At 38.8% G+C, this 15566-nt stretch overlaps 1 protein-coding gene across 1 annotated transcript in view; it reads left to right on the forward strand.

The window, feature by feature from the left end:
* FAM83C (family with sequence similarity 83 member C) overlaps positions 1–15566 on the forward strand; it is a 155042-nt gene that overhangs the window by 91211 nt on the left and 48265 nt on the right. The window contains exons 2-3 of the mRNA XM_044090090.1: positions 3083–3250; positions 3880–4004. Of these exons, the coding sequence (XP_043946025.1) occupies positions 3083–3250; positions 3880–4004 (293 nt within the window). The remainder of the gene's footprint in view (positions 1–3082; positions 3251–3879; positions 4005–15566) is intronic.

A 15566-nucleotide genomic window follows, 5' to 3' on the forward strand; every position in this document is an offset into this window, starting at 1 on the left:
CCACACCTCCAAGCTAGTTGCTTAGCATAATGCATCCCAGATTATCCAAGTGCAACTGACTCTGGGCAACATCGGAATCCTAATTGTAACTTGCTACAGACCCCCCACCATGCCCCAGGATTCCCACTCCTCTTTTCTTGATGCACTGGAAAATATTAGGGTACAACCCAACACCCTAATAATGGGTGATTTTCAACTACCCCACCATTAACTGGGAAAACTACTCCTGTACCAACTCGTTTGCTTAACGTTTTCTGGAATTCATAAATTCCAACGCCTTGGATCAACTTATCCACACCCCTACCAGGACCAGCAATATCCTAGACCTGGTCATTACCAACATGGGCGACTGGTGTTCCACACCAGAGGTCAATTCCTCGTTGGTCAGATCCGACCACAAGCTAATCACCCTAGACATCCACATCCCGCCCTCACCCCCCATTAGGGAAACAACCGTAAAAAATTTCTCCAAGGCCAACTTCACGCTTCTTAAGACAGAAGTGGCAAACTTCACGACAACAATGCAGATGGACAATAGAGGTATGACTGCTGATTCCTACACAAATGCACTTTTATAAGCACTTACACGAGTGCATGGATTGTGCTATCCCTAATGGAAACAAGATGCTATCCTCCAAAAAAAGGAAGCTAATCTGGTGATCTTTTGCCATAAACAAACTCTACAACAGAAGAAAGAAACTGTTGCAAAAAAAGAGTAAAATCCCATGATTGGAGGAACTCCCTGGTCAGAGCCTCAGTAAGAAGCTGAGATCCCTCATAAAATCCTCCAAAGCTAATTATGAAAACAAAATCGCCACAACGCATTCTATAGCGATGTCAAGAATCTCAATGGCAACACTCAGAGTTGCAGCACAATGACACTAAATATACAGAACCAACTGATATTGCCAACATCCTGGCAGATAGGTTCAGTGCTGACTTTACCTCCCCTCTCACCCCCTAAAGGGCCCATCTCTATACTGGAAGAATGCAATGTTCCTGTAATCACGGCTGCACAGGTAAAAACCTCACTCTCCAAAGCCAAGAACACAGCATCCATGAGACCTGACAACATCCCAGGCTGCATTCTACATGAACTACAGAATGAACTGGCACCCCACCTACGTACCATGTTATCACAGCTTCACCTCCGGCTTTGAGCCCATTGAATGGCGCACTGCGGTTTTCCCACTCCACAAAGGGGGAGTCATGACAGACCCTGAGAACTACCACCCTATTAGCCTGACGAGCCTGGTCTGTAAGGCCATGGAACGTATCATCATGAAACTCATAAACAAAGACATTGGTAATCTCCAAACTCTGGACCCCACACAGTTCGAGTTTGTAAAAGGCAGATTGTCTCCTAAACCTGATAACTTCTTTGAAGCAGTTACCAAAGCCATAGATGAGGGTACAGTGGTTCACACAGCCTATCTAGATCTCGCCAAGGCTTTCGACACCATCCCCCACTCTGGAATTATAGATAAACTCCCTAAACTAGGTATAAATCCCTATGTCACAAGATGGGTTGCCAACTGGCTTACTGACAGAACCCGCACTGTGAAAGTAGCAGACTCCAAATCTGACTTCAGACCAGTGACAAGTGGAGTACAACAGGGTTCAGTCCTGGGTCCTCTCCTGTTTGGTATCTACTTCAATGAAGTACAGGCTAACACAGAAGGTCTTTGGCTAACTAAGTTTGCAGATGACTGCAAACTAGGAGCCATAATTGAAACTCCCAGTGGTCAGGAAATCCTTCTACGTGGCACACCTCATCACAAAAGGTTTCTCATCCTGAAAAAAAAAAAGGTCATTGTTCCCCTCTACTCATCACTCATTAGACCAATTATAGAGTACAACGCCCCTTTTGGTATGTACCTCACAAGACATCTACAACAACTGGAAAGGCCGCAGAAATACCTCACAAAGAGGATTACTGGCCTCAAACAGATGCCCAACGCAGACCATCTCAAAAAACTCCAGCTTTACTCCATCTCATATCGCCTACTCGGAGGCAATCTCTGCCTAACATACAAAGCTATGTCAAACCCGGAGCTGTTGGACATGCTCCACTTAAAGAAATCCCAATCCCTCCGAGCTACACGATCTAGGGACCTAAACCTTGTCACCACAATAAACGGAACATGCTGGAGGGATAGGTTCCTGTCCCAGAGACTTCCTATCTATGTCAAGCAGAGCTCCACATTAGCACTCTTTAAGAAAATTCTTGATTGGATGGGAAATAGGAAATTCACCCCGGGGATCACTTCTGTGGCTCTGCTTGACAGGAGCACAGGAAAATAATTTTCTTGGGTGGCGAAAGCCAGGCTACCTTTTTGGCTAGGTTTAATATAGGCCCTGGGGCCAATAGCCTAGTACTTACCTATGAACAACATGCTTCCCAAAATCAAGCATTCCCCTCTAGTCCTCTTATTTTTTTCTCATGATTTCTTAATTTGCATCCCCTCTGCCTCTCCAGATATATCTGTGCCATACCTTCTGGATTTCTCTCAGCATCTGTTGAAGTTCCTACATACATTAATGTATACTTGTGAGGTAATCATAACTTTCTAATTGCCTTTTCCTTACCCTCTAATGGTTTCACACTACCGCTCCACCTGTCCAATAATGGTACATTTTTTCAGTAATTCCTCCAGTGCTCCTTTATAATCTCGTTCATTGTTGAATATTATTTTAATACCCAAATACTGCTTTCCCATATGACATCACCAGACTTGTCTAATTTCCCCCCATCCTAACATTAGTAACAAAGATTTCTGAGAGTGAACTTCAAACCTGACACCTTCCTAGGTATAAGGAATGTCTGACAATATTAAGCAGTTATTACAGAGGTTTATGCTACTCTTTCATAACTTTCTAGAAGTGCTGTAAATCTCAAGGCCAATCTCTCCATAGCGGCCTAAAGCACTCTAGGAGGAAAAGGGACACTCTTGCCTTGTGTCCCCTGTCTAACTGGACCATCTGCACATTCACTGTAGTGTCCACCATACTTTTTTGCTAATATCAGAAGTTTTAACAGCTCTGGTATCCATTTTTGATTGATATTTTCTTACATTTACAGCTAATAGCAGTTGTGATGGACCTATTCACAGATGTTGATCTGCTACTTGATCTGTTGGAGGCATCCTTAAAACGGAAGATCCCAGTTTATGTTTTGCTGGATGAAAAAAACATGGAATACTTTAAAGAGATGTGTAAAAATCTGGATATTACATCTGCAATTCTCTCGGTAAGTTTTTTTCCCATATTTATTTTCTTTTACAGATCTCATAATGGTTTAGAAATCCAAAAGCGGTTATTTGTAATAAAAATTTGAGTCTAGTTGATTTTTTCCCCCTTACACTTAAACTTTAAATAGTGATGATATTTTCTCTCTGAAAAATATTGAATTTCTATAATAAGTAATCTGGAGTACAAATGTTAATTGCTGATCCTTGGTTAACTGACATCCAGAAAATTAATATTAAATATTATAAAATGTTCACCCTGTTTAAACCAGGCTTAAATATTTGTGCTGTAAGCTTCCTGCAAGTCCTGGAAAAGTGATATGTCTTCTTGCAGCGACCTCTTTCAAAAAATTAAAAATGCTTTCATGCTTTCTCAAACATTTTATTTATTTATTGTTGATCTTTCTAGAACTGGTGTGCTGCATTTCAAGGAGCTGATCTTCAGTTATTTTGTCTAAAGCCTACAATTTTCTGAAGTTGGTCTTCTATACAACTTTAAAGCAGATACATGTTTTTGGTATCCAAGAAGGGTAGAATGATGTTGTTGTAAAGTTCACTAACCCCTTTCTGTCGGATTCATCAAAGAAGCTAATTTCTAAACATTTTAATGTATTTTTTTGCATTATTTCAGAACTTCAAAATCCGAAGTGTTTCAGGAGACACATACTGCACTAAATCCGGACAGAAATTTACGGGCCAAATGTTGCAAAAGTTTATGATAATAGACTGTGAACACGTCGTTGCTGGTTCTTATAGGTAAGGAAATCAATTCATATGCTCTGCAGTTAGGGTTCTTATTTTTGGTTCTATTTAGAAATAAGGTATCGTATTTCCAGTAAAGACAGAACAGACAGAATGACTTTGCTTGTTTTAGCTCACAATTAAATATAAGTGATATCGGTGATTTTAATACATTTTCAGCATTCACATTTTATTGTTGCTGTTTGATAATTTATTTAAATGGATTCTGTGAATGCACATTCCGCAACATTTCTTGTCAGTGGTGTTAACACTAGTAGCAAAAAATATATATATAAAAAGCTTCTTGTAAAATGCGTATATAAAACGATTGTTTATTCTGGTATGGGTGGGAGTGGTGGTGGTTTTGGGGACTGATGGTATATGGTTGAGTAATTTCTGAATATTATGGATGTCAAGATATAATTTTTTTTTGTTAGAGATGGACAATTTTAGTGACTTGGTGTCCAAGACTGGGGGGAAAAAGTCTTAATTCCCACAGTGGTGATAACCATGGTGACTGTGGGTAATACTTTATAATTAATTCAGACCTCACAAAGAACAAATTTTGTCTACAAGTGTAGAAAAGGTAGCTGCATTATAAAAGTACTGGTATAATCTTATCAAATTAGAAGTAACTTGAGTGCATGTGTCTTTATGTTGTATTTCATTTCATAATGGTGAGTCATAGTCTTATCTAAAATGTCAGACCTTCCATTTACTTTGTGAAATAAAAGGTATTGGATGTTTGCCACCTAAACACATCATACAGTCCAAGCAAGTATTGAGTTGCACCCTACTTATAAGAGCCAATTTGAAAATGTTTAATGTAGTGCTGACCTTACTGTAACTTTTGAAACTTATCACAATGGAATGTTGTAGTACAAGCCTCTGCGGGTGAACTGTATTGAAAATTTATATGAAATTACTTTGCATTAGTCAGGGGAAATTGAGTAGAAGTCAGTTTTATAAAGTAGTGACAGAATAAGGTAGAACCAGTACCTAAGACCTGGAGGGAATATTTCTTACAGGCTTAGCGTAGTTACTTTCTAAAGTAGCACTGTCACTTAAATTTGGCACTCTTTGATAATCGTTACCAATAGTGTAAGAAACAGCAGCATGTGGGTTATTTAACATTTTTTTTTTACTTCAACTGCTATGTCATAAGATAATCCATTAATAGCCATGCTAAGCTTACATGCTTGCTTTCAGTTAGCACAATGAGAAACAGTGCTCATTGAATATGCATGCTGCTTAGAAAGCATACACATTTATCAGCACCTTTTCACGGCCAGCGGAAGTATTAGCAGCCTTGAAAGCATGCATGGAAGCTCAAGCATACAATGTGAACAAAAGGGTAGGCAAACCTAGTAAGTGAGCACCCATGGACAACTAATACAAAGCAAGGGCAAGTTTATTCACAGAAATAAGATGCAGGGGAAGGTAAGTGGGGAGATGGTGCACATAATGCAGTAATATTAGTGCAGAAATAAGAAACCGGGTATGGTAAATGTGGGAAAAAGTGCTTATTTCACAGAGTGTTTTTTTAACATAAATACTTTTCATATTGATATAATGGTTATTAATCCTGTACACAATTATTGACCCATGCACACAAATAAAAACAGATATGCTAATAAAGGATGTGAGAAGGGCACATAGCAATAGTGTAAAAAAAGGGAAACCCATGTGATATGAATGTTAATAAAAGGATGTGTTGAGATAACAGCAAGGACACTAAATATGTTGGGAGATATTTGCCATATACTGCCGTTTATTGCATATGAGATGTATGTGCAGGGAATTTATTAGTGGTAACTGGCAGTACAATTGTATTCTCCACTTTAGCATGTATTAACAAGAAATTAACCCCGCATCTCTTGTGTCATGCACATCAGAAAGGGACATGTCTTTGCCATATGTTGTCACTTGCAGCTGTAGAAGGGGTATATTACCTTTTAACATGTATTAGACAAGCATTGTTTTTTGTTTTGTGTAAATGGTAATATAACGGTCAGAATAAGTCCGTGACAAATGGCAATGCATATCTGATGACATTCATTAGTTCACTGTCTTTGCTCATAAATGATGTGCATCTGCTACATCATTATGCTGGGACTCGGAAGGAATTGCAGTGAACACTACTGTAACAGCAAGTAAACAGCACATATACAAAGTCTCATAACACAGGCCCAGTCAAACATTCTGTTGATCTTGTAGTATGCTATGCAGTAAAAATGTTATGCAAGTCCTCATGTCCTATAAAGCTATACAGTGTGGAACACTTATTGCAGTAATACATAAATGTTTGAAGGCATACAATATACAGCATTATTATTTGGAAAATAAGTAATGCATGTGAACAGTTATTGACACACATTCAATATTTGCATCTTGCCAGACTTGAACATGTTCCATAACAGATATCAGACAGCTGCGTATCAACCATTCATGCCACAGAAAGAGCATGTAATTTGTGTCATGAACACCTTTGAAGGGTTTGCATCAGTTCCCTGTTGTATTTGGTGTGGATCCCCTAACTTGAAGCGTGATACCTTAAATTGTGGCCCTCTGTGCCATAACTACTTTCTTTGTACAAGACACTCCTGTCAGACACAGTTATCTGACTGACAGATGTTACCAGATTCAAAACCCTGCCTCCCATACTGCACACTCTACAAAGCTATGTACTGACTGCATCTGCCACAAGAGGTAGCAATGGAGCTCGTCATAAATAACTGAAATTACTGTGTGAAATAAGAAAGGAGTTTAGATATTAATTTGCCAGAATGATGAAAAGGAAGTACCTATTTTAATCTTCACACAGCTGTGAGCAGTCCAGTATCAATGTTGCTTTGCCAAGGAACCTTTTTCTGTTCACATTATTTTGTACAGACGCTCCCAGATTTGAACCACATTCTGTGCAGATATGCTGTGCAGGTCATTACTCACTGCATCTGTCACAGGAGCACTCATGCCACAACATTCCCAGAACTGTCTCAGTGCCATGAAACCTTATGATGTGTTTAAAGTTTTTTGTCCAACATAAAAATGGTTAACTTGATGCAGTGGTGGTTGCATCAGGGCAGTACACCAACATTATATCCTCTTTTGCTGCAGTTGAATATCCACCTATGTAATTCCACAGGCTAATAAAATGTGTATGCCCCTCGCATGCCACAGTGAAGGTCTTAACACAGCTATGAGACTCTACCTATTTGAAGCCATTATATGCATATGGTTGTGTTGCAAACCAGTTTGAGATAAAAGGGATGTGAGAGATCTCTCCCAATGTAATTTATACATTATAATTGTGGTAGACATCATCTGTGCATGTCAGTATACTGAGACACAATAATTACAATCAGTCACTGCAGTTTTTGAACACCTACCTATGTGACCACAGAAGTTGCATGACATTGTGTAGAATGAACATGTCACTGCAGAAATTGTTTTATAGTTCTGAGATATTTGGGTATTTGAAGGCATTACATCATGTTATTTCTGCCAGGGAAATGTGTGTGTAATTCAGTTAAGAGGGGGTGCAATATGTAATAAAATATTGCCTGATGCTCGGTAGACCCAAAACATATAATGCATAGAGCAGTTTTCACTGTGACAGTAGCACCCCAATCATGCAATATGTAGAAAATAATCATGGATTCAAACAAATGGCTTACTAAGGCAACAATAAGCAGAGCATAATCTTATTTCAGTATTTCAGAGAAGTCTTACTACTATTTTTATAAAAGGATGTTGTATTTTTCGGCTTTTCCCGGTTAGGGGTCACCACAGCGGAACCCCGGTCTGCTAATGATTGGCAGTAGAGTTTTACGTACCGAGTTGCCAGCCCTGACGCACAACCTTCAACGAAGGTATGCCCATTCATGCACGTCTCCACACAGAAGACGCTTTAGCTGAGAATCGAACAGGACAACGTCTTACTGTGAGGTGACAATGCTACCGCAGCACCACCACCACAGTGTTACTTTTATAAAAAGATAATTTCATTAAATGTCATCAGTTTTAAACCATCTCTACTTTTCCCTGTGGAAAATGAGCCACAGCTCTTGCAAGAGGAATTCCCAAGCTGTACATGTACACAGCAGATGTTTGTGACAGTATTGTTAATTACATGTTAACTACATGTATGTTCACATGACTGAGTCTAAGTAATAATGGCTGTATTTGAACTACCTAAGATGACAAGCTAGAGAACATTGCCTGAATTACAAGCTCCACACTAGATGTTTTACAGCTGTGATGATGCACATGTGAATAACTGACATCATCATCACGTAGTAGGTTGTTTCTGCTAAAAAAAGAAAGGAAGTGATGGAAGAGCACAATAATGGTGTACATCTATACATCCTGTATGTATTTGATGCCTTTTCTACACACAGAGAGAGAGAGAGAGACAGACGTCCGTTAGTGCTAGATTCAAGCCACCTACCTATGTATTTACTTAGTTTGCAGAGCATAGTATCAACAGCCAGTGCAACACAATAAGCTATACTACAGCTGTAAGATAATGCAACCTTTGAAAGAATTGTGTAATCAGTGTTTTTTTCAAAACTGGGTTTTGTTGGGGATGCTAGAAATATATATAGGATAGCTCTCTGCCATGGAAAATGGGTCTTCTAAGTGTAAGTATATGTATATAATGTGTGTTGTGATGCAGCCAGTTGTATATTACAGTACACACAGTATTAACAGAAAACGCCACAGGAGATGTCAGACTTTTATAGTGTTGGAGTCACCTTTGATGGGATGACCTCCGTGAGTGTGGTGTAGAGAAGATGTTGGTGTTAAAAGTAGGATTTGGGGAGTCCTTTCCCAGTTTAAATGCTTCTGAATAGAAGTAAATGCAGCATATCTGTTGATGAAGCTGTATGTGCCTGACACTTGACACACACACACACACACACACACACACACACACACACACACACACACACACACACACACACACACACACACACACATTTACCATTGTGAGATTTGAACCCTGTACCTATCTAGCTGACAGTCTAGAGATTACATTACAAATCATAAGTGCCACAGGAGACATTTGACTTGTGTAGACTTTCCACTTTTGAAATGCTGACCTCATCAGTGTGTTGCAGAAAAGTTGTCTGTGGTAAAAGTGGCTTTTGATGATATGGGAGCCCTCTGCCATTGTCAATGACATTCTGTGTAACTGACACTTAAGACATGTACATACAAGCCAAGTTCAACATTGTCTGATTTGAGCCTCCTTCCCCATCTAGTAATACAATCTAGAGTACACAGTATCACTTGCAAGTGCTACAGGAGAAGTGTAATTTAAAGAGAGAGTGCACGTTTGACAGGATGATTTCCTCAGTGTGTTGCAGAGAAGATGTTGCTATTAAAAGTGGAATAAAGTGTAGGGGGAGCTGTCTCCAAAATTAGTTTCTCCTGAGAGGAAGTGGGTACAGCACATCTATTGTTGAAGCTTTATTTGCCTGACACTGCCTGATTCAAACCACCTATTTAGTTATGCAATCTTAAGAACACAGTATGAATTACAAGTGCCTCAGGAGAAGTCTGGCTTTAAAGGTGTGAAAATGCACATTTGTAAGTGCTAAAACAGCAGTGTTTGAAGATCAGCTAGTGTACATTGCAGGTTTTGTAGCAAATGCATGTATCTGGACAGACCGACATAACAGCACTGTGCTTGTCCCATGTAATTACATACTGCTGTGATGACATCTGTATACTGTCATTCATGTATATTGCTGCACTGGAAGTGACTGGTACCTGTTTCACAGTATGTTGTTTCCATGACTGCCCCAATTGTAAAACAGTGGATTGTCAAGCAAGCATTCACGAGAATATCCTATGGCGAATGGCAAAAACGTAGGATGTAAAATGCCATTCACCGCCACTTGGCATTAGTGCATGATGCCAAGTTCTGCGCAAATGCTGAGATTAAAAGCCTTCACTTTTTGTAATGGACTGTCTCTGGCTATGTGTTCTGTGTGTGATTCTATTTTTTTGGACCAGATTAAACATGTGAAAATGGGGTTAATAGGACAGTGGTGAAAAATGGGGGAGCAAGCTGAGGGGTGAACACAGGCAAGAATACAGGAATTTTCAGAATGGTGGTGGGAAAGCACCATAGCTATCTACTTCATCACAACAGTAATGTAGAAATGTACACAGAAATTGCTGAATTTGCAGAGTCAGCACACCAGGAATAGAGACTTTGTTTCCCTTTGTTCCACGGGCGTCCCTCAGTAGTGTGCACAACTTCCCTTAACCACATTCAAAAGTCTAACAAAAACAAAACAAAAAAAAAAACCTGAAGCAACTGCTTGCATACAAGAACACGGAGAGTGGAACCCCGTACAAACCAGTAAAAGCTACTGCAAGTCCTGCTTTTATCAACAGACTGCGAGCAGTGTAGGTCTATTATAATCTTCTTTCTATGATACTCCTACTGATTCTTTTGCTGTGCACACTACTGGACCTCCCCGTTTCCTCCCATTTATTGTAACAAATATCTACAGTTTTCCATAGCTTTTCATTTATTTTGTATTTTTATATTTTATTTAGCTTATATATTGCATTTGTTATAGTCTTATATTTTATTTTCCTGTTTATTGTAACAAATGTATATAGTTTCCCAAAGCTTTGCATTTATTTTATAGTCTACCTCCCTGATGCTCTGCTAAATCTGCTTTTGAGTTCACATAGATAAGCATATGCCTTTACGTACTAACCTGGCTAACTAGTTTAGTTTTTTTTTTTCTCCTCTCACAGCTTTCTGCAAGTCCTGGCTCTTAGCCTCCACCTTCTCGTGGTCCTAACATGTTTTTTTATGTAGAGAGTATGTTTTGAGGTGAAGAGCATAAGTTTAGTTTTAGTGGGATTCAGAAGTAGATTAGAAATCCAGGTCTCGATGGAACTGAACATAGTTTGGGTAATTTGCTGAAGATGTGGCATGGAATCAGATGAATAGATAACTATGAAATCAACATACTGTATTAATGTACTCTGTTTGGAAGTAGTATATAGGCCATTAGTAAAACTGTTGAATAAGAGGGGGCCAAGAATAGATCCTTGAGCTCCAGCTGAGATGTTTTGAAAATCAGAGGAGGAGTCTAGCCATCTGACTGCCTGCTGTCTATTAGAGAACTGGAAAACCAGCTGAAGGTGGAAGGGGATAATCCAAGGTTTGTGAGTTTTAGTATTAGCAGATGATGAGCAGTATCAAAAGCCTTGGGTCAAGGAACAAAGAGGATACAAGTTTACCTGAGTCACAAGCTTTAATTATTGTATCAGTGAAACATAGTAAGGCTGTATTAGTACTGTGTCCAGGTCTAAAACCGTGCTGTGTAGGAGAGAGTAGCTGATTGTCAAGGAGGTAGTGGAGTAGTTGCGAATGGATATATTTTTCAAGACGTTTAGAGAAAGGTGACTGGCAATGGGTCGATAGTTGGATAATTTGATGGAGTTGCCTCCTTTATGTAATGGTATAATGAAGGATTTTCCTGAGAGTTGGGCATAAGATTCTACAATAGATCTATTGATACGAATGGATTCAGGATACGCAATGGCATCAGCTGCCGTCTTAGGATATTCAACAGGTAGGTAGTTAGGAGAGCTAGTGCTAGTTTTCAGTTTGAGGAGGTGCTTCTTAACTGTGCTAGTAGGAACAGGCTGTAGAGAAAAAGTTGGTGAGGTAGAGGAAGCAGTGGCGTGGGAGAGTAAACATGGGTGAAGGGGGGAGGGAGAAGGCAAGGAGCTATTCCAGGTGGAGAAGGGGGAGGGAAGGGGAGAGGGAGAAGGCAAGGAGCTATTCCAGGTGGAATGTGATTGGAAGCACTGAAGTGTTTGAGGGAATATTTTGTATGCATTGAATGAAATGGAGGTTAAAGATGTTAGCTATGTGTGTGTTGGTTTTGTCTGGAAGGGGGATAGGATTGTTTTTTTTTTTTTACCAGGATTGAGAAAAGATGAAAGAGATGACCAGAATGTCTGGGGGTTATGTTTTAGTGAATAGTAATTTGTAATAGTGGTCTCTCTTGTTACTGCTTTTTAGTCAGATTACGGAGATGCCTGTAATTATTTAAATCTGAGAGGGATTTAGAAGTGTGCCATAGTTTCCAGAGCTCATCTCTAGATGTCATAAGGTCTTTAGTAGTTTTGGATAACCAAGGTGCATAGTTGATCCTTTTCCTATGTGGTGGTGCTGCTAGCCTGTTTAGGATGCCAAGGAAAATTGAATTAAAATGACTGACAGCAATATCTATAGGAAGAATTTTAAGGATGGACCAGTTAATGTTTTTTAAAATTTCAATTAGTGAATGTTGGTTAAAGTTAGAGATGTTATGAATTGTTTTGTACTGATGGTCTTTTAGAAGGCGAGAGACCATTCTAATGGCATAAGCAGGGAGATTATCACTGAGTATCAGGGAAGGTCCCAGCATTGGAAAATTTAGTGGAGTCAGAAACTAATATCCAGTCAAGTATGGAACCTTGGTTGTTTTTACTGGAGAATCTGGTGGGGGTGGTGATGAGTTGGGTGAAATTACAAAGGTGAATGCTTAATCTAGGGAAATTACAAGGAAGGTTCTGCCAATTGATATTGGCATATTCTAGTATGATAGTTTAATTGTGTATGGTATTAGACGTCCAGGATAGTATGTCCTCAAGGATAGGGATGCTTGGACCAGGTGGAATTTGTATAACTGTAAGGCATAGAGATTTGGAGTTATTTAGGAATGTGATAAGGATTCATGCATTGTGAAATGGATGAATGGATGTAGTATTAGTAGTAATGTTAAGAGAGTTACGATAAGAGGGCAATTCCTCCAGTGTTTTTATGGCTGCTGTCTGATCTAATAACATTTTAATTGGGAGGGAATATTTCTGTATGTTTAATGGTAGGTTTAAGCCAGGTCTATGTGGCAGCTAGGATACCAGGAGAGTGCTGTGATAACCATGCATGGAAGTTGGAAATATTGTTACAGATGCTTTGAAAATTAAGAATAATTGTTCTGTGAGAGCTGGAGCTAAGAGATGTGAAGGAAAGAGAGTAAGAATTATGACTAGGGAGAACAGGCGGAGAGTTTGGACCTGGTCTGGGGTGAATATCACCACCAAGGATAAGATTTGAGTAAGTGATGAGTATTGCTCTGGAGCTGGTACATTTTATTTATCAAAAATAAAGCTTGGAGAGGTACATTTTGTATTTTTAGTATGGAGTATACAATGACTCTTACAGAGGAGGGGGTTATCAACAAAGAGGCTTGGTGAAAATGGGTTATGTGCAGATTGTGTATGAGAGCATATGTAGGGAATAGTGGAGAGAGGGTATAGAGATGTAGTGTGTGTCAGAAGTAGAAGTAACATTGTTAATGGGAAGTGGAGGTAAATATAAGGCGATGTTGAAAACATGATGTGAGTGTACAAGAAATGTGATAAAGACTGTGATAGAATCAAAAGAATAGAGTGTGAGAAACAGTGTGTTATGGGGGTACATAAGTATGGCTGAAATAATTGGAAGGAAGAAAAGAGATAATGGGAGTGTTAAAGGTAGAGTGAATAAGTGAAGTCTTTAAATGGTACCAGAAGGAAGAGGTATGCTTAGAGGGAGGAGCTTAAAGGTATAAATGTAGAGGTAGAGGGGGGGTGGGTGGGAATTGGGGGTAGGGTAGAGTGGAGTGAGCATGAGTGGAGTGGGTAGACCCCAAAGTAATGAAGAGCAGCAGAAACAATTGGGTAAGTACAGGATTATAGTTCTGCAAGAAATTGTTAAAGTAAAATCCTGAGAATACAAAAGTAGACAGCAAAAGAGAAAAAGTAAAGCTGTTGAGCTGAATGTATGCTCGGTGGTGTGTTAGCAGTTATAAACAAGCAGGTTTTCTAGTATAATAACATGAAAGCCATATTGTACTGGATATTTGCTGGTAAAATGTAGAGCTGTTGAATCGGGGAAAAAGGTGGTGGTCAAACTTTGAGATGATATTTTGATTTTGCAGGGTCAGATAACCTAAGAATTGAGATGTTATTAAACACCTAAGAGGAAGCTACAGGTAATAGGATGTGAAACTCTATGAAATAGAGATACTAATAGCTAAGAAATAGGGACACATACTGTTGCTAAAGGAAAGGGTGAACAGAAAATTTACATGTAAAGCTGCAGTAAGAAGTTGATATATAGGATAACAGACAACAGCAGTACCAATTGAAAATGTGGAGTGAAATATTTAGTTATTATCAAAAACAAATTATGGACAAGAAAAACATTGCTTGTTATAAGTAGAAACAGGACAATGCAGTGAAAACCGCAGCAAAGAACGCAGCAGAATAAATACTATAAATATTATCTGTCAGAACTAACAGCAAAAATGCAACACTGAGACAGTATTGCACATTCAGAAGCACACAGTAGTGTGTCCAGAATTACAGTAGTAAAAGAATAAAAAAAGACACAACAGAAGAAAAATACAAACAGCTATGCCATAAATAAGCAAGATGCAGACAGCTGAAATACAATATACTAGTACAGATATACAGCTCCTGTATGTTGCGTACAACGGACATGCAGTAGCAACAATGAAAAAATAGAAATACAGCTTGGATAAGCTGAAAAAGATATTGCTGAAACGTAAATGCATTTATACAAAATGGGTAAATAGCAACATGATAATATACATGTCAGGTAACAGCTAAATATGCCGCATGTAAGATAAAACTGAAGTTTAAGTTACAAGTAGAAGCAAGACAAATGACTAATATTTAACAAGTACTTTAGACAAGAAAGATGCACCCATAGAAAGCTAACAGTAAGAGATAACGAATGACCCTCAAAATACTACGACACAGCAATACATAAAGATAAAAACACTACATTTGAAAAATACCTTCAGTACTATGATGTATGATAGAAAAACAGAGATTAATGGCTCCTGCACACCACCAGGACAAGAACGATTAAGATGTGATAGCAACAGATATGAAAGATGGTGCGGAATGCCAGCAAGTAATTTTTAAATGCCGCAAAGCACTATGGGCATGAAAAGGAAAGTAAAACTCTAAAACAGACAGAATGAGAGATGCGGAGTAGACACAAAGTAGGGAAGAATAAGAGATGTGGAATGGATACAAAGTAGGGAAGAACAGCAGAAACAATCAGGTAAGTACAGGACTATAGTTTTGCAAGAAATTATAAAGTAAAATCCAGAGAATAGAAAGGTAGACCACAAAAGAGAAAAAGTAAAGCTGTAGAGCTAAAGGTCTGCTCTGTGGTATGTTAGCAGCTAAAAGACAGTTTTCTAATATAACAACATGAAAGCCATATTGTACTGGATATTTGCTCATAAAATGTAGAACTGTTGAATCAGAAAAGGAAGGTGGCTAAACTCTGAGATGACACTTTGGGTTTTCAGTGGGCCAATAACCTTCAATACTATGATATATGATGCAAAAACCGAGATTAATAGCTCTTGCACACCACTGGGATAAGAACTATTAAGATGGGATAGCAATAGATATGAAAGAGCAAGTAATTGTACTATGACTGCAGGCAAAAAAAAAAATATATATATA

Source organism: Protopterus annectens, chromosome 12.part0 (assembly GCF_019279795.1).
Source record: "Protopterus annectens isolate FY-2018-M chromosome 12.part0, PAN1.0, whole genome shotgun sequence".
Lineage (NCBI taxonomy): Eukaryota > Metazoa > Chordata > Ceratodontiformes > Protopteridae > Protopterus > Protopterus annectens.